Source organism: Hypomesus transpacificus, chromosome 9 (assembly GCF_021917145.1).
Source record: "Hypomesus transpacificus isolate Combined female chromosome 9, fHypTra1, whole genome shotgun sequence".
Taxonomy (NCBI): Eukaryota; Metazoa; Chordata; class Actinopteri; order Osmeriformes; family Osmeridae; genus Hypomesus; species Hypomesus transpacificus.
In genome coordinates this window covers 3295769-3316306 of record NC_061068.1, presented here as the reverse complement: position 1 = coordinate 3316306, position 20538 = coordinate 3295769, and the positions used below count along the sequence as shown (strand labels likewise).

General features: G+C 49.4%; 1 protein-coding gene across 1 annotated transcript in view; it reads right to left on the bottom strand.

Annotated features, from left to right (window-relative positions):
- Positions 1-246: 246 nt before the first annotated feature.
- Positions 247-20538, bottom strand: part of LOC124471417 (metabotropic glutamate receptor 4-like) — a 124692-nt gene continuing 104400 nt past the window's right edge. The window contains exons 8-11 of the mRNA XM_047025895.1: positions 15186-15322; positions 12003-12938; positions 5457-5703; positions 247-1930 (exon numbers count right to left, since the gene is read on the bottom strand). Coding sequence (XP_046881851.1) covers positions 1881-1930; positions 5457-5703; positions 12003-12938; positions 15186-15322 — 1370 coding nt within the window. The 3' untranslated portion in view covers positions 247-1880. The remainder of the gene's footprint in view (positions 1931-5456; positions 5704-12002; positions 12939-15185; positions 15323-20538) is intronic.

Below are 20538 nucleotides of genomic sequence, written 5' to 3'. Positions count from 1 at the left end.
GAAGTGCATGTCTGTTAGCAGAGAACAGAGCGCTGCGTGATGAAGGGATGGACGAGAAGCGTTTGAGAAGCTCTGTGGTCATGGGACCTTCTCCAAGCTGCTTCTTCACCGCAGTCACCATGTTCAGGTCTGATTCAGTCTTTTCTCTACTTCCTGTTTGGGTCTGATGGGAGACTTCCTGTTTCCTGTTGACAAGACATGATGATCATAATAAATCTGGGCGAGGAAAACCTGGAATTTTCAAAACGTTTTTATTAGAAATAATATTTTTTGGTATAAAAACTGGACATGCTCCACAAGACTTCATCATTTTTCATGAAATTTTACAAATACTCAGATAGTCAGGCACTGCTTCTTTTAGATTACTTTTTCAGTTTTTTTTTATGGACGTATAAGCAGACATCATCAATCTATTTAATAACATACATTAACTTGCCAATTAATTTGGTCAGCACTTACATATTTTTATTCTGCAACACAAATGGCATTGAAAGTAATACAAAAGAGGAGGGGGGAGTGAGTGAGGGGAGGGGGGTTGAGTGAGGGGGGGGGGGGGGGGGCATTGGTTAAAAGCAGCAGTGAGTCCACAACACAAACGTTTCCCTGAACACAGGTGGGAGGCCTCCACTCTGCAGCCCTCTCATGGACCCAAGCAGCCAGACGAAGGTGAATGGCACACATCCCCCCCCCCCTCACCTGTAAATGAAGTCAAATACCTTCACGACACATTCATGATCCTATTATAATAGTCCTGTTTTCTGCAATTAGCCGGTGTGGATTAATTAATCAACTAATTAATCAACGTTCAATCGTTCCTGTAGGCGACCAGGGTGAGAACAGTATGACATACCCTGGATGGAGCACGTCTACTGGAGTATAGATGAGCTGTGTGACCCTGTCTGCTGTAGACAGGGGAGAGGTTGTTGGCAGTGAGGGAGAGTCCATGAGGACAGATGGTTGTTGGGCTACGAAAAGAATAAAACCCTCTAAGGCTTCCAGCTGTGGCCCACAAGATGAAAGCACAGATGCAGAGGTCAGTAACAGGCTTTGCTTGCTGGTCATAATGGGGCCGTACTCGAGCACAAATAAACAAATATCACTCACTAGACCATCACCAGGTCGATTTTTACGTACAACAGAATCTGGGCCAAACAGCTGCAACGACACAGAGTTTGAACGCATTCCAAAGATTATTTTTTTCTTTTAACAACACAACACATGATGTTCAAACTGGCATGCTTAAAATCAAGAATGACCAATCTTCCTAGTTGCCATCTTCATTTTTGTCAACTCAATAAAGACATTAAGAGGGGAAAAGAACGAAACAAATCATGGAATCATTCAGTTTTCCAACATTTTATGAAAAGTTTTCTTAGTGATTATATTTTTTCTCTCTCTCTGAACATGTTTAGAAACTAACATCCGCCAGTCATCCTTCTCAATAGAATCCAGATGTGTCCTTCTGCTGCACCTGCCACGTCTCTGCGAAGCTTTGAGAACAACATTTATCACACATCACAAAACCAGCGTTTCGTCCCACCTGAACACATACTGGCGTTGGTGGCTTGTCGCTGCATTACGCCCAGGTACGGACGTCATGGCGACAAAGCGTAGCTCCAAGGTAACCCACATAAAGAGCCCAGCCTCCCAACAAACCAGCGTTGGTGTTCCGTGTTGGCTGATGGAAGATGGACATTCAGGATTATTCATGATCTGGTCCTGAGAGGTCTTCTGCTGGTTCATCAGTTCTGTTTGATCTGTCTACTGTGGTCTGTGTAGCAAACACCTCTGTCATCGTCATCGCTGCTTACTCTCTTTCTCTCTTTCATAACAGTCCATAGTGAGGTGCCAATCCTGCAGGAAAATAATGATGGCGTCTCCTAGATAGCATGGTTGCTATAGCTGATGTAGGTTTGCTTTGAGGCAAAGGCTGAAAGAGAAGCAGGACATCCAGGAAAATCAAATCAAGATTGGGTCAAGGTTATTTCTTCTGAAAAACATGAAAGCATTTTCATTTCAGCCTGTTCAACATTCAAGTGTTAGTCTCAATACCTCCTACCTTCACCTCCTACTTCTCCCCTCCACTCTTCCTCTCCCCTATCCTGTTGCTTCTACCCTCCCCTCCTCTCTCCCCTATTCTGTTGCTTCTCCCCTCCTCACCCCTCCCCTCCTCTCCTCTCCTCTCCTCACCCCTCCCCTCCTCCCCTCCCCTCCTCACCCCTCCCCTCCTCACCCCTCCTCACCCCTCCCCTCCTCACCCCTCCCCTCCTCACCCCTCCCCTCCTCACCCCTTCCCTCCCCTCCTCTCCTCTCCTCACCCCTCCCCTCCCCTATCCTGTTTCTTCTCCAGGCTGGGGGCTCTGTTCTGCTGGAGAGGAGCAGGTAAACCCTGACATCCTGCTATTGGACAGAGCTGCAGCAGGAGCAGCAGCCCAGACAGGGATTTCTCAATTCCATCAATCAACGTGTCTGCGATGACAAAGACAATGACAAATGCTGCTTTATTCAGATAGCCCTGCGTTGCCGGATTCTGGACATCCTGTTAGCACCATTAGGAGGAGCAAGCGACAGGGACCAGATCCTCTCCATCTCCTGTCGAGCCACTTGTGGCTGTTTCGAGTTCTGGGTTCTCCCTGATGTGGCAGAACCCCCCCCCCCCATCCTTCCTCACAATGCACAGCATCGGATCAGCATTTCTCCAAACATTAGTGCCCTCTCCATTTCAACACCACAGTTGTTTTACACGTCTGTGTGTGAAAGGGACAATGCTTTTCCTCTGTCGGCGAAAAGAGGCTAGAGAGAATGAAACAGTGTGTTCTGCATGCGTCAGTACGCCCGACTGCAAACAGACAGGGGGGTGCGTCTCTGCGACAGAGCGTCGTGAGAAGGTCCCGGAGTGCACGGTGGACCGGTCGTCACCTGAGCGCTTTCTGCTGAGTCAATAGCGAGGAAGACATTATTTAGGGGTACCTCTGTTGTGTAAAACGCAGGTCTTTGTCCTTGCGACTGCAGTATGGAACGTTTGTATTGGTATTGAAATGAGGCAGGGCGGGGGGTTCTGGGTTGGCTGGCTCGCAGACTAAGCTAATCTGCTTCTCAATTATTTACTCCTCCATTTTACTCAGCGCTTCAGAACAGTCTGCACGTCAAACGGCAGAGGAAAGTACATTCAAATAGATCGTCCAAGGAGCTAGCGAGCATGCTGTGAAATGCAACTGTTGATGTTACTGTGAGATGAGAGAGGAAAGGAAGGTGGATGTATCGGGCGTGATTGAAATGCTCTCCGCGTTCACCTCAACCTTCTAGACTGCTATTACAGCGCGCACACACATGATTGGTTGTTTAGTTGGCACAGAGCTGGCTTTCCTGCCCAGTCCCACCTTAGCACACGTAAAGCACCACACTGGTTTCATGGATTCCTAATGAGCACACTGCAGCTATTCACTCTTACACCCTTTGGTGAAGGAATATTATGAAGCCATGACAGAGAGATGGAATATACTCAAACTAGAGAGGGTATAATTTCTGGGGAAATTGTGGGGTGTGCTTGCATCCGTTGCAGATGGGTCCGATTTTTAACAATTGATATTTCTGTATATTTTAGATAAAAATGCATACTTATTATTTATGCAGATTGCAGCTCATTTAAAATTCAAAATACTAAGAGTGAATGAAGCGGTTGTTTTCTTATTTCTTATTTCTCTTATTGTAAGTTATGCACTTTACCCAGCCTCACCCCCAGCCTTGCTACCCAGCCTCACCTTGAGTCTCGGGCCCCACCCTTAGCCTTGCTACCCAGCCTCACCCCCAACCTTGTTACCCAGCCTCACCTTGAGTCTCCAGCCTCACCCCCAGCCTTGCTACCCAGCCTCACCTTGAGTCTCGGGCCCCACCCCCAGCCTTGTTACCCAGCCTCACCCCCAACCTTGTTACCCAGCCTCACCCCCAACCTTGTTACCCAGCCTCACCCCCAACCTTGTTACCCAGCCTCACCCCCAACCTTGTTACCCAGCCTCACCTTGAGTCTCCAGCCTCACCCCCAGCCTTGCTACCCAGTCTCACCCCCAACCTTGTTACCCAGCCTCACCCCCAACCTTGTTACCCAGCCTCACCCCCAACCTTGTTACCCAGCCTCACCTTGAGTCTCCAGCCTCACCCCCAGCCTTGCTACCCAGCCTCAACCCCAACCTTGTTACCCAGCCTCACCCCCAACCTTGTTACCCAGCCTCACCTTGAGTCTCCAGCCTCACCCCCAGTCTTGCTACCCAGCCTCACCTTGAGTCTCCAGCCTCACCCCCAGCCTTGCTACCCAGCCTCACTCCCAACCTTGTTACCCAGCCTCACTCCCAACCTTGTTACCCAGCCTCACTCCCAACCTTGTTACCCAGCCTCACCTTGAGTCTCCAGCCTCACCCCCAGCCTTGCTACCCAGCCTCACCTTGAGTCTCGGGCCCCACCCCCAGCCTTGCTACCCAGCCACACCCCCAACCTTGTTACCCAGCCTCACCTTGAGTCTCCAGCCTCACCCCCAGCCTTGCTACCCAGCCTCACCCTGAGTCTCGGGCCCCACCCCCAGCCTTGCTACCCAACCTCACCCCCAACCTTGTTACCCAGCCTCACCCCCAACCTTGTTACCCAGCCTCACCTTGAGTCTCCAGCCTCACCCCCAGCCTTGCTACCCAGCCTCACCCTCAACCTTGTTACCCAGCCTCACCCCCAACCTTGTTACCCAGCCTCACCCCCAACCTTGTTACCCAGCCTCACCTTGAGTCTCCAGCCTCACCCCCAGCCTTGCTACCCAGCCTCACCCCCAACCTTGTTACCCAGCCTCACCCCCAACCTTGTTACCCAGCCTCACCTTGAGTCTCCAGCCTCACCCCCAGTCTTGCTACCCAGCCTCACCTTGAGTCTCCAGCCTCACCCCCAGCCTTGCTACCCAGCCTCACTCCCAACCTTGTTACCCAGCCTCACTCCCAACCTTGTTACCCAGCCTCACTCCCAACCTTGTTACCCAGCCTCACCTTGAGTCTCCAGCCTCACCCCCAGCCTTGCTACCCAGCCTCACCTTGAGTCTCGGGCCCCACCCCCAGCCTTGCTACCCAGCCTCACCCCCAACCTTGTTACCCAGCCTCACCTTGAGTCTCCAGCCTCACCCCCAGCCTTGCTACCCAGCCTCACCTTGAGTCTCGGGCCCCACCCCCAGCCTTGCTACCCAACCTCACCTTGAGTCTCCAGCCTCACCCCCAGCCTTGTTACCCAGCCTCACCCCCAGCCTTGTTACCCAGCCTCACCTTGAGTCTCCAGCCTCACCCCCAGCCTTGCTACCCAGCCTCACCTTGAGTCTCCAGCCTCACCCCCAGCCTTGCTACCCAGCCTCACCTTGAGTCTCCAGCCTCACCCCCCGCCCATATCCTCATCCTACCCAACCCAGCTCCCAGCCTCACTCCCAGCCTCACCTTGGGTCTCCAGACTCTCACACAGCTCTGTCTTGGCCTCTCCGTTGGGGCGGAGGCTGGCCTTGGGGTTGAACTTGTTGGACATGGTTGCTGCGGTGACCACGGCCTTGAGGCTCCTGGTGCGCTTGGGTACGTTCTGCTCGGGGTGCAGGAGGACCACGTACACCTTGGGCAGGTAGAGCATGCCCAGAGACACAGACGCACTCAGGCTTACGGAGATGGTCAAGGTGGTGGTCTGGATGTACATCTGGAGGAGGCACACACAAACACAGACACAGACACACACACAGACATATACACACACACACACACACACAGACATATACACACACACAGACATATACACACACACACGGACACACACACACAGAAGCATAATGACAGAAGTTAGATTGGATTAGAGAGAGCAATACAACAGCCTGCTAGAGCAGCACACCAGCCTGCTCATCACCAGGATAGAGGCGTAGGTTTTGCTGGGATAACATGAAAACACATCCAGTCCTCAGTCACACTGCTGAAGGTGGGCTTGCAGGTGATTCAACGACCAAGGTTGTATTTCTGGAGGATATCACTTCATCCACGTGTTTACAAGGTTTGTTTCCAAACAGATGCAGTCTGTACAGCTCCAAGAAGACACGTTTTGCTGCGGAGGTTTGAAACCATCAGGTGAATGTCTGTGAGTACAGAGAGAAAAGGGACTCATTCTGTTTTCATTCCCAATCAACGCCTCATAAGCTCTTACAGTGGCGGCCGAGCCAACCTTGTTTGTTTGAACGTTCTGCAGTGCTAGCTTTAATACGGCCTTCCCGTCTGCTCTCAAATTAATTTCACCACGAGTCGATAGCGTCCAATTCTGATCCGATACAAGGTGCCCCATAAAACGAAACAACCTCATGAAAATGTTATACTAGGCTGAACATTGTGGATGGCGAGGGAGGGACCTTGGTGAATATCCGTGTCCGTTGCTCCGTTCACAGTGTTTGCGGTGCGGCGGTGCGTTAATAAGAGGCTTTAATGACAACATCCAACATCCAACATCCAACAGGCCTGTCTAGGGGGGACGATGTCAGCTGCGGAACACGTTGATCACCTGATCGCTCCTTCGTCAGCAGGATTAAAGAGCAGGCAGCGCAAAACATAAAACAACAGGCTTCCACAATCCTCGGCGGCTAAACCTAGATCGTCAGAATGAGCGGAAAAACCCCGGATGAATAAACCACCACTGTTTAATTAGGAGTGTGGCTTTGTCACACCTGCCTGCTGGTGACCGCCACTCACCGGCCGTCACCATCACTGGAACCAATCAAACTCAATCCCACTGACACCTTCACCCTCCCCCCTAACCAATCAGACGATTGATTCCCTGTGTTTGGCAGTGCTGTGTGGTGTTACCTGGGTGTGGATGGGTAATGGACACCTGTCCCTCCTGCGGAGCCACATCTATAGGGCTCCTGCTGGTGAAACAGCTTCACACTTTAACTCTGTGTGGGTCAGGCCTGCCTGGGGAGATGGGTTGGTTTTTGTATCTGTGACTGGCTCTGTGCTGCTTCGTATATACCCACACCTCTCCCTCTTCCCCTCCTCTCCCTCCCTCCTCCTCTCCCTCCCTCCCTCCTCCTCTCCCTCCCTCCCTCCCTCCCTCCCTCGCTCCCTCCCTCCCTCCCTCCCTCCCTCCCTCCCTCCCTCCCTCCCTCCCTCCCTCCCTCCTCCTGTCCCTCCCTCCCTCCTCCTGTCCCTCCCTCCCTCCTCCTGTCCCTCCCTCCATCCTCCCTCCATCCTCCTCTCCCTCCCTCCCTCCATCCTCCCTCCCTCCATCCTCCTCTCCCTCCCTCCCTCCATCCTCCCTTCCCTCCATCCTCCCCTCCTCCCCTACTTCCTTCTCTCCCCTCCGTGTGCACACACCTCATCATCCAGTCATCAATAGCACCAGCCCCGGGCCATGCATACATAGTTGCGTCAATGCAGCATTAATGAGTGAGATGGAGCTATGTAGAAGATATAAGAGATCCTGGAGGGCTGTCTGGGTGTCTGCTCTTCTACACAGCTACCAGGACCCTGCCTGCTCCTCTACACAGCTACCAGGACCCTGCCTGATGCTCTACACAGCTACCAGGACCCTGCCTGCTCCTCTACACAGCTACCAGGACCCTGCCTGCTCCTCTACACAGCTACCAGGACCCTGCCTGCTCCTCTACACAGCTACCAGGACCCTGCCTGCTCCTCTACACAGCTACCAGGACCCTGCCTGATGCTCTACACAGCTACCAGGACCCTGCCTGCTCCTCTACACAGCTACCAGGACCCTGCCTGCTCCTCTACACAGCTATCAGGACCCTGCCTGATGCTCTACACAGCTACCAGGACCCTGCTTGATGCTCTACACAGCAGGATTTACTCTCTCTGCTTCCTTTCTCGTTCATTGTCTCCCTCTCTCTCCTCCCTCTTTCTCCCCCTCTCTTTGTCTTTTCCTTTCTCTCGCCTCCCTCATCTCTCTCGATCTCCTCCCTCTTTGTCTCTCTCTTCCTCAGCAGGACAAAGACAAACGTTTTCATCACCCTGCTGTCACTGGCAGCGATATGACGGTAACTTCATGAGGATATAAACAACACCCACTCAGTCACTCAATCACCCGTGCAGGGACTGTAATGGCAGGGTTCTCCATTTGGGATGATTGCATTTCAATTGAGTCCATTGTGGAGAGAAACCTTTCCCCAGAACTCTATTGTGAAGCGTTCGTTCACGCCTGTCACCCCCCCACCTGCCCACCGCCCCCCCCCCCCCCACCCCACCTGTCTGTCAGCCCATGATAGAGAGTGTGTCACAGGTGAGCTGTCCCATCATCACTAACATCAGGATCTGTGATCACACTCTATAGATAGACCAGCTGTCTTCTTATCCACACGCCCCCTCCACACACACACACACACAACTCTCCCCAAGCACATCCACACACACACACACACACACACACAGCTCTCCCCAAGCACACACACACAACTCTCCCCAAGCACATCCACACACACACACACACACACACACACACACAGCTGTCCCCAAGCACACACACACACACACACACACACACACACACACACACACACACACACACACATGATGTGCTCCCCTCCTCCCCCCAACAAACATACACACAGAACACTCCTGCCACGCAAGGACAGATCCATGAGCGTGCTGCTATACCAGCCCAACAGGGTGATGGGCACCAGCCCAACAGGGTGATGGGCACCTGCCCAACAGGGTGATGGGCACCTGCCCAACAGGGTGATGGGCACCTGCCCAACAGGGTGACGGGCACCTGCCCAACAGGGTGATGGGCACCTGCCCAACAGGGTGACGGGCACCTGCCCAACAGGGTGATGGGCACCTGCCCAACAGGGTGATGGGCACCTGCCCAACAGGGTGATGGGCACCTGCCCAACAGGGTGATGGGCACCTGCCCAACAGGGTGACGGGCACCTGCCCAGGATGGCGATCGGGCGGGCGAGCAGACGGACACACAAGCTAAACCACAGCCTGGGTGGGATGGGGAGTATTTAATTGCTTTGGGAGACGTCACACTGCCCTGCCTGCCTTTGTTTGGCCTGTCACTCGCTGTGATTAGGAGCTGCTGCTGTTGTGACATGCTCCTTTCTTAAAGAGGAACATTATTTACGAGTCGGAGCCGGAAGGGCTGTCACTGCTGTCTTCTGCTTGATCTGGAAATGAAGCGTTTTAGTTTGAGTCACACTCACTGATGCGATTCTGGATGCTGTCATGGAGGCTGAAACGCCCTGGGGATCCTCGATAGAGGAGATCCTCTATAGGGGCCTGGACATCCTCTATAGCAGGGGTGGTCAATTAGAAACCAAAAAGGTCCACTCACCAAATTTCCATTCAGTTCAGGGTCCGGAACAGTGATGGTTTATTAATCTGGCCCTTACCTCAGAGTTCTGGCCTGGGGGTAATTTTGTTCAAAATGTCGATGCTTTGTTTCATAGTGACGTTTCACATTATCACTTTTGACAAGGGCAACCGTCTCATTGCAACACATCGGTGTTGTGCTCCCCGTCTCATTGCATGTTAAACACATCGGTGTTGTGCTCCCCACCGGCAGTACAAATGCATACTTGTCAGTCCACTCTGTCTGAAATTTGCGATTTTCTGAATCAACTTTTTGCTTTTTGTCGGGTTTGGTCACGCCATGACTTTCGCTATGGAAGAAACAGGTACCGTTAGCAAGTCGATTAGCCTGCTTTGTTGCGAATCACAGACACAAGCTGTGTGACCCACAGAGGTTGCAGCCAACGTTGAGTGAGTGAGTTGTCATGGGGATTACAGTTATTACAGCTCCTGATTGGACCTTTGGATTGGACACGGAAGACAGAAACCACGTAGGAAAAAAATATGGCTACAGTGCAAAGTCACGCACCAATGAAAACTCACTTGGATCATGACTTATACTAGAATGTTGATTTTGGCTTTGGTCCAAATAGTATTGTGTCCGACAACCCTTTAATTTGAAACAGGTGAACTTAGGTCTCATGCTCACTTCCTGTCTGACGGCACAGGATGCAAACAGCCTGGCGTTGTTCAGATCAGGCCTGGTGGGGTGAACGTACAGCCACATGTCCATGTTCATGAAGACCCTGTTTTCCACGTCTGGTCTCACCTTCCTCTACCGGCCCCAGAGACCAAACCCTCGTCTGCTGTGAAGGAGCAGGAAGTCTATCTGGCAGCTTTCAGCCGGAAACACTCATTAATTAATGGGCTAATAACATTTGGGAGAAGAAAGGGCTCTTATCGTAAGCCTTGGTGAGAGAACTTATTCCAGGTTTTCAAATTGAATTTGTTTTTCCTGGTCTGAGCGCATCACAGAAACTAAAGAGTCTCAGAGTGTGTCTTATTCTTCTCTCCCTCCTTCACCCAGTCCTCTGCTCAAAGCCAGGCTGGTTAATGGATTGCCTCATCTTCAGAAAAGCTGATGCTGAATATCACTATGATTTCACAATTCTCTTTCACCTTTCTAGGTCAGAGACAGGCAGCATAAACTAAGAAGTCGTTTATAAATATAAATCCATCGTCCTATATATGCAGCCGTTAGAGAAGCGGGGGTGTAGCGAGCACACATGCTGGGCCTGTAGCACGGCTCATCCAGACTGCTATTAGTGTGAGTTAATACAACCAACTAGAACCATGATATCTGCTGTAGACAGTACACACAAAAATGTTTATGTAGGGAGGGAGGGAGAGAGAGACAGAGAGAGAGAGAGAGAGAGAGAGTGAGAGACAGAGTGAGAGAGAGACACATTGAGAGAGAGAGATTGAGGGCCAGAGAGAGAGATAAAAGTGATGATGTTAGTTGACCGGTTTAAAGAGGAAACCCATATGCTGACTAATCAGGGTGAGTGTTAAGAGGTGCTGGTCCCCTGGGCTCTGTTCTGGGGGAGGTGAACTCTCCCCATGTAGGTCGTGGTCCAACAACACATTCGACAGAGAGAGAAGAGCTGTCTCAGACTTGATGTGTGATTAATGTGACACGGCAGAACAAGAGTAGAGCAGCGTAAAGTAGAGCAAAGCAGGGTAGAGCAGAGCAGAGTAGAGCAGAGTAGAGCAGAATAAAGCAGGGGCAGAGTAGAGCAGAGCAGAATAGAGCAGAGCAGAGTAGGGCAGAGCAGAGCAGAGCAGAGTAGGGCAGAGCAGGGCAGAGCAGAGCAGAGCAGAGCAGAGTAGGGCAGAGCAGGGCAGAGTAGAGCAGAATAAAGCAGGGCAGAGTAGAGCAGAGCAGAATAGAGCAAAACTCTTGAGAGTTGTAATTTTTGGGTCCCAAGAGTGACAAGGGTATCATTTGTCTCAGGCCCCCGGAGAAGTGTCTAAAGTCCCTTAAACGGGTTCCCACCCAGACAGATAGAAGACATGAAACTGGACAAATTGCGTTTGTAATTCCTCTCACCATCATCATAAAACCAACGGCTGCAGGGACCCATTTTCGCAAGACCCACTATCGCAGAGCTGCTTGTTCAGCATCATTCTCTCTGGCCCCTCTGCCAGCTTCATGTCCAGTCATGTCCACCTCCTCACTCAGAGAGGGGGGAGGAGGAGGTGAAGGAAGAGGAGGAGGAGAGAGGGGGCAGGATGTCTTGCCAGACCACAGAGAACACTGAGCAGAACAGAGTCCTAAATCCTCTAATCACAGCTACTAGATCAGCTTCGGTTCACCAACAAACACCACCCCAACAGAGAAGCACAGAGAAGAACAAAGCAGAGCAGAACAGAGCAGAGAAGAGTACAGCAGAGTAGAGCAGAACACAGCAGAGAAGAATACAGCAGAGTAGAGCAGAACACAGCAGAGAAGAATACAGCAGAGTAGAGCAGAACACAGCAGAGAAGAGTACAGCAGAGTAGAGCAGAGTAGAGCAGAACACAGCAGAGATAAGTAGAGCAGAGCAGAGTAGAGCAGTGCAGAACAGAGTAGAGCAGAGTAGAGCAGAGTAGAGTAGTACAACACATCAACAAATAACCCCCCCCCCCAAAACAACAAGTCTTGTTTACCTTCTCGGTGGACTGCGAGGTGCCAAAGAAGATGGGGATGAAGGCCAGCCAGATGATGCAGGTGGTGTACATGGTGAAACCGATGGGCTTGGCCTCGTTGAAGGTCTCAGGGACGCCGCGGGTCTTGATGGCGTAGACGGTGCAGGTCACCATGAGCAACATGCTGTAGCCCAGCAGGCAGATGAGCGACAGGTCGGAGATGTCGCACTTCAGCACGCCGCGAGCCTGCTCCGGGTTGGACGTCCGCTGGTCCTCGTAGTCGATGATGGCCTGGGAGGGATCCACGCCGAACCAGATGACCACGCCCAGCAGCTGCACCGAGGTCAGGCTGAAGGTGATGACCAGCTGGGAGGCGGGGGAGATGAAGCGTGGGGCGCTGACCAACATGCTGCCCTGCTCGAAGATGCGGTAGATGCGGTTGGTCTTGGTGAGCAGCGCGGCGTAGCTGATGCTCATGCCCAGCCCCAGGAAGATCCTGCGCAGCGAGCAGATGCCCACGTCAGGGGCGGAGATCATGAGGAAGGTGGTGGCGTAGCACAGGAATATCCCCGTCAGGAGGACGTAGCTCAGCTCACGGCCGGACGCCTTGACGATGGGCGTGTCGTTGTAGCGTACGAAGGTGACCACCACGAAGACGGTGGCTAGGATCCCCACAACGGCGATGAGCAGGGGCACCACAGCCCAGGGAGAGCTCCACTCCAGCTTAACGATGGGGATGGACACGCAGGCGGTGTGGTTGGGGTTGGGCCGCAGGTCGTAGCGGCACAGCTTGCAGGTGAAGGTGTCGGCCTGGTACTGGTAACCGTCGCAGCGCTCGCAGTGCCAGCAGCAGGGGATGCCCTTCACTGTCTTCTTCCTCTCGCCCGCCTGGCATGGCTGGCTGCAGGTGGACGAGGGCACCTGCTGGACCCTACCTGGCCAGTGCATGGCCCGGACCTGGGGAGGGAGGGAGGGAGGGAGGGAGGGAGGGAGGGAGGGAGGGAGGGAGGGAAGGAAGGAGGGAGGGAGGGAGGGAGGGAGGGAGAGAGGGAGGGAGGGAGGGAGGGAGAGGGAGAGAGAGAGAGAGAGAGAGAGAGAGAGAGAGAGAGAGAGAGAGAGAGAGAGAGAGAGAGAGGGAGGGAGGGAGGGAGGGAGGGAGTGATGGTAGGAGTAGAGCGAGACACAGGAAGAGAGAGAAGCTCTGCGTGAATTGCTTGCATCTTTAACTACTGTCTGTCTGCTAATAACCATTTCAGTTTCTTAAAAAAAGAAAGATAAACAGTATTTTGTAATTTCAAAGGAGTATATTTAGCATTTTCATTTTTGTTATTAACTCAGAATTTTTCTTCAATGGCTGTTTAAATTCTTAGCGGGCACATCCCTTAATGTGCATTTAATTAACAGCTCAAAGGATCCTTAATAGGAAAAGACTTGTTTGGAGTCAGGAACACTAACACACCCAGCAGGAGTCTGGAGTCACCAGGACGAGAGCAAACACTCGCTGCACACGCAGCTTTGAAGAAGGTAAAAAGCCACTAAAGTCCACTTTGTAGCAACAGGATTTATTTTCTTCTCCTCTCACTTGTTATTGTTTCCCAAGGCCCTCTTCTCTTCATGCTGTCCAAGTGTCGTGTGCAGCAACATATCATTCAGTGTTATAGCCCACACTCTATGTCCAGGTACCTGCTTCTCTCAGGCAGGAATCATCGTCTAAGACCGTATGGAATGAGTCTCCCTTCCTCCATCTTGCCTCCCCACCCTCCCTACCCCCCCTCCCTCTCTGTTTCCCTGTATTTATTTCTCATCACAGTTCCCATGTTAATGGTTAAGCCAGCCTGTGGTTATTCCCACCTGTGATGAGGACAGGACTAAGTGCTGGCTGCTTTAGGAAGACTTACGATGCAGAACTAATCTGCTCCGAGGAGAGCTATTACACGACCTGGGAACAAACAGGTGTTGAGGGACAGCCAATAGAGGCCACCAGTTGTAGTGGAGGTCGTTTGAAACCCTCAGCTCTGGGAACCTGGTTAATACCTTCTCGTGCTACGAATATTCAGACGCTTCGGGCACAGAACCCATCGCTATGATGACGCCGGCCTCTAGATAACCTAATAATTTTAGCTAGAGTTTGAAAGGATTCAAACCACAATATTCCCTCCCTTAAAAGCCACTCCTCTAAAACACATGAACTGATTACTGCCAGGGGGCAGGTAGACTGACAAGCAGCCAGTAGTCCAATCATCCAATCAATGCATTGGGTCCGAATGCCGTCCAATCATTTGAGCCTGTCAGACCTTAATGATTGCTTGTGTTTGTTACAGTTAGGGGTTATGTTTATTGTTATGGTTAGAGTTTGGGTTGTGATTTGAGTTTGGGTTATGATAAGGGATATGGTTATGACGACCTTATGGGTCAAAAACTGACATAGTAAGTTTTGGGTTATGGGTTTGGGTTAAGTTTTGGGTTACAGTGATGCTCAGAGTTCCTCCCAGGAAGTCAAACAGACTCCTGTAGAGTGAGACCTGGCTCACCTAGGTTAATGGCGGCCATTTTTATTACCTGCTGATTTTAATACTGAGTCAAACCCCAGAGATGTTCTCAAGAGTGGATTTATCAGTTCGATTTGATCCATTTTATATTTGTGAGCACATAATCTCCTGAATATGATTACCATGTTAATGCAACAGGGAAATTATAACAAGTTAAAAACTACATAATTAACAAGTAGGCCTTAGCAGTCATAGTAATGCCCCTCTCCACTTCAGCAGTAGTTGTGTATGTGTGTGTGTGTTTGACTCAGCAGGTGAGGGACAAAGAGACAGAAATACTTCCTCTACTTTTAAATGAGGGGGCGACTACTATTGATGCATGCGTCATGGGTAAATCGACTTAAAATTAGGAATTTGCAAGTCACTATTCATCGCTGGAGGGAATCAATTCATTTATCCAAAGAGACATGCAGTGGAGGGATTTGAACTTAAGCCCTTCTGATCTGCAAGTCATATGCTCTACTACATCACTGTGTCAGTACGACATTCAGTCATTTTAGCAGACGCTCTTATCCAGAGGACAGAAGGAGGAGAGGAGGAAGAGAGGGGGGGGAGAGGAGAGGAGGAGAGGGGGCGAGAGGAGGGGCAGGAGGAGGAAGAGAGGAGAGGAGGAGAGGGGGCGAGAGGAGGGTCAGGAGGAGGAAGAGGAGCTCACGTTGAGGTGGAGCTGGTCAGTCCAGTGTCCGATGATCTTGTACTCTGCTGTCTGGTTCCTTATCTGAAACTGGTAGATCTCGTAGCGACCTGGAGCATCTCCATTCTCATTGAAGAACACAGGGTTTCCAGCGATGCCTGGAGCCCAGACCGCAAAGGAGGGAGACAAGATGATTAATGAGGGATCTTTTTGATCCAATTTCTCTCTCTATAGGCTATATATAAAATACATATACATCCATATATATATACATATATATACTTGACCCTCTATACACATCAGTGTAAGTGTGGCTTCTTAGCACTGCCTTTCACACATTGGCTCCTCCTGACTAAGCTGAGCACAGTCACTTCCTAGGACTTGACACGCTCCACACTTCACTTCTCAGAGGGTGCTTGTTGTGACGGTTTTGTTGCCGAGTCACACTGCTCCTCATGGGGTGCACATGCAGGGTCATTCCTTCTCTACTGCACCGCACAGCTCAAGCCTCACAAACATCTGTCTGGCTTCCATCCACACCCCTGATGAAAAGGCCTGAACACTGGCTCTCCCCCCGTTGTGACTGGGCTTATTATTAAACCCCCCCTCTGACCTACACTGGTGGGGCACGGTGCCACCGGGTAGGGGCAGTTAGATGGATACTGCTGCTAGATGTCAGATTCAGATCCTTCTCAGGCCTCGTTGCTCAGGCAGTGGGAGACGTGACTCCCTAATCCACATCTCGATGACTCAGTCTCTGGATTAAAGCATTACGGGGCGCTCAGACGCAGAGCCAGAGCGACAATGCAGCATGCATCACAAAGGCAGAAGCCCGCGAACAGAGGGATTACCGGGATTTTACAGAGAAATAAGGAGATGTGTGTTTCTGAGTGTATGTGTGTGTGTGTGGAGAGTGTGTGTGTGGAGTGTGTGTGGAGTGTGTGTGTGGAGTGTATGTGTGTGTGGAGTGTGTGTGTGGAGTGTGTGTATGGAGTGTGTGTGTGGAGTGTATGTGTGTGTGGAGTGTGTGTGTGGAGTGTATGTGTGTGTGGAGTGTATGTGTGGAGTGTGTGTGTGTGGAGTGGGGACGGGGGACATGTTTATACAAACACACTCCTGAACTGGAGTGCTATATTTTTGCTTTGTGTTTTTATTATCACAGTCAACATTCTTTTTCTCTAGTGTTTGATCTGTTTTTTCCCTCCCTCCCTCCCTCCCTCCCTCCCTCCCTCCCTCCCTCCCTCCCTCCCTCCCTCCCTCCCTCCCTCCCTCCCTCCCTCCCTCCCTCCCTCCCCTCTCACCCTCCCTCCCTCCATCCATCCCTCCTTCCGTCCCTCCCCCCTCAACAGTTTCTGAAAGTACCAGAATCCCCATGATCAGCGTGCAGTCCACCCCGGCTCAGTGGGAGCTGTGTTGGGAGACAGGCAGTGTGCTGTGGCAGCTCCATGCTGACACTTCCAGAGAGAATGGATCCTGAACACCACTATGGTGCTTTCACAGGCTAATGCAGCAACACATTCTGTCTCTGCTGATATAATTAGATGTAACAGTTTACAGACTCTCGGTCATGCTTGCTGCTCATACTGAGGTCTGTCCAGAGATTATCGGCAGTTTCCTTCCTCTGGCTGTGAGATGAAGAGAGCTGTCTAAGCACAGTGTCGTTAGATACCAGACATATCGGCACATTAAAGCATCTGGCTTTTGAAAACTTAAGCTTAAGATAAATTATGTGATAGTTTAAGACAAGATGTTCTGAACCTGTGCAGTGTGGGCTCTGTGCACTTCAAATGTTTTGTGTTTATTTAAATCTTGTGTCAGGAAAGGGAATACACTGGAAGAAAATTACTTGTAATTTTCGGTTACACAATTTTACTTTTTTAACTGTTCATTTTTTTTTACTTCAAGTGTATTCAAAACATGATCAAGGTGTAATCTCAAAAATGCAGCCTTTTTTCAGGCATTGAAATTTAATTGAGTTAACTGTGTTGCCATTGTTTGGACTATCTCTTCCAGCCGAGAAATTTCCATCTTCTTCTCTAGAGGCAGGCTGGTAAGCATGAGTTTAGCTAGCACACTCAGTCCTGGTACACACTCAGTCCTGGTACACACCCCCTCCCCGATACAATCCCCTCTCCGCGTCTGTCTGTCCTGCCCGTACCGTCTGGAATTAGCGCCAGTGGCATGGAAACGCTGGAATTCATGGCACATATTCATTCTTCCCACGGGCGGTTTTACTATGAGCTTCGCTAGGCAACTGCCTGGGGCCTCGGGAATTTGTGTTTCCGTTGGGTATCCATTTTTTGGTATCTAACTCTATAGCCCTAGCTACATCCCCCTAACTTTTTTGTCACTCCCCAAAAAAACTAGCTACTGCAATATCCACTGAGCTGTCCTCTTCCGGACAAATGTTAAAGGTCCCATGACATGATATGTTCACTTTAGGAGGTTATTTAACATTAATATGAGTTCCCCTAGCCTGCCTTTGGTCCCCTGGTGGCTAGAAATTTTGATAGTTGTAAACCAAGCCCTGGGTATTAATCTCTGCATTTGAGAAAATCGGTTTTGAAAATGCTGGTTTTATGAAGTCATAAAACCGAAGGTTACCTCCCCTTTCTCTGCTTTGCACCCACAGATAATTTGGCCCACCAATGAGAAAATGAGCTACGGCTGTACAAGCGTGATATTGGTTTTTCCTAGAGACATCATGGCTTGCAAACGACCGAAGCATGGCAGTTAGCACCGCCTCATTCTTCCTCATAGCATTTAAAGCAGAGCCATAGAAAAAGAGAGTTGCGACACGCTTTGATCTCGCCGACACGTGATCACGTGGTTCATGTAGCTCGCTGTAGTTCCAAAAAGCCCCACTGCTGTCAACTTTTTTGAATGGTTTTCAATGGAGCTGGCCAACGGAAGTCGCTTTCTCAGGCAAATTACGAATGAAACAGGCTCAGTTGAAGAAATCCGATATTCTGGCTATCTTCAGCTGACTCTTATCTACATTAGGCAGTCCTCGCTGACGTTTTTGGTGAACAATGGAGTGAACTACAACATGTGTGAACACTCACTGCCAGTGAAATGCAGGAAAAAAGCTAGAGCTTTTTTGTCACGTGGTTCCGGTAGCTCGCTGTAGTTAAATGAAAACCCACTGCTGTCAACGTGTTTGAATGGTTTTCGGCGGGACCGACAGCAGCACCATCTCGATTCACGGATATTTTCGGTATATTAACACAATATCAATTGGTTACTGGTGTGTTGTATCATGTATGTATGCTACTTTATTAACATGTATGTATAACATTAACTTATAATGCATAACGCAATATTGTGAAGCAGAGCTGGAAATGGCTATGCTAGCCTACATTGTTCCACTTAACGTTTAACCTTCGACTGTTGAAGTAAATGGGATTTGTTCAACTTTTTTTTTCTTCATCAGCTCACTTACAATTTACCACATTAACAACACGTTTGTACTTGATGCAAGTTGAATCTAACCATGATCACCGGCAACTGTTCAATAGAAAAAAATTGAACAGAATATACAAGGCAACCAACTGCAATTCAATAAAACATTTTATTGTACAATATGTCCAGTGTTCTTCCACTCCTTTTGTTTGTAGTGAGCAGGTGATCTTAATGTCTGCTTTTCACAAAACTTAGACCGCAGTAGTAGATGCATCTAGTTGAGCTAACTAACTAGCTAGCTATTGAGTGGACCTGAAATTCCTGCCGAGCGTTGCTGGACGATAGGGGACCCAAGGCTTTAATCTGCAATTCATTGTTGCTAGCTTTAATCAGATGTACTATAGGCTAATAAGAGCAGATTCTGTAAACTGTGTATGCCAAAGAACACCAATAACTTGAACTAATTTGACAGACTATAAACCAACGAACTTCTGGTTGATACACATGCTCTTTAGCTAGCTACAGTAAAAGTGTTGCATAGCTTTACTATAGTCTAGCGCAAACTGCATTTAGAATCTAACAAGCTATAATCTAACAAGCCATAATCTTACAATACATTTTCTCTACAGTTGGCTATATGAAATACTACTAATAACAATTGATATGTGGTGGTTGAAATATGAAAAAATGCAGGATTTTCATCAATTTACCAGCTCACTTGCTTCGGACCCCATAAGCCATATATGGCTCTAACAGCTCTAACTGCATTTAGAATCTAACAAGCTATAATCTTACGAAAATGTTTATCTTAAGTTGGCCATATGAAATACTACTCATAACAATTGATATGTGGTGGTTGAAACATGAAAAAATGCATGATTTTCATCAATTTACCAGCTAACTTACTTCGTAGACACTGAAAATGAATGGGGTTCAACGGTGGAAAATACAATGTTTGGAACTATAGGTTGCATGAGACACGCTTAACTTCCGCATTCCTCGATAACAATGGGAGTCTATGGAAGTGTCGCAACTCTCTTTTTCTATGGCTCTGATTTAAAGCTACAGACACAGAAACGGCACGTCCTGAGGAAAGCTCATTGTGGGACTGCTCGTAGTGGCTGTAATTCTGCACCAAGGCTGAGTTTCGGGAAAGAAACTTCAGATATAGTATAAGGGGAACACTAAGGCCTATATAAAAGCATCCAAAAACAGCATGTCATGGGATCTTTAAATGTAATCACCAAAAGCACCAGCTTCACCAAAACCTACATTGAAATATTCTCATTAACAGTGCAGTGATACAAAGAAAAGTGAGATACTATAATGTTGTTCAGTTAGAGCTACAGTACTGTTGTACTTTAATGTACAACACAATATTCATTCCAATTTGCTTACTTTCGGAAACAGTAGGATAGCTTTTTCACTGTAGCTAGCATTACATGAGCCGAATTAGCCCGTTGAACTTTTACGACAGCGGTCTGTGAGAAAGCCCACAACCGTCTTCCATTGCTTCAATCATAAACATGTGCCACTTATAACTGTTGATTTTAGGATTTCATGAGAAAATATATTACCAGGAAATGATTCGAATTAAACTGCAAGAGATTCCACGACAGAGGAGCAACAAGTAGCTAGCTGACAATGTTACAACACCTGTTGTTAGCCGATGAAGCTGAGCTAGCTCACATTAGCATCCACCCTTATTAGCTACTGCATGTTATGCACTCACCACTATTTCTTCTAGCCTTACTGCCTCTGCTGGTTGTGGTAAACTTTCCCCCCACAGTGTGGGAGGAAAGTGTCCAAGTCTAGAGGTAAAGGACAGACAGACACATTTAGCTGTGACAGACTGAAGGTAATTTGACGTTCTTCATAGAACAGGTAGAATTCTCATTTTGGTCTGTGCTTTACTGCTGTGGCTTTGAGCAGCCTCCAAATCGTTTTCGTTCATTAGTCACCAGTGATTGCG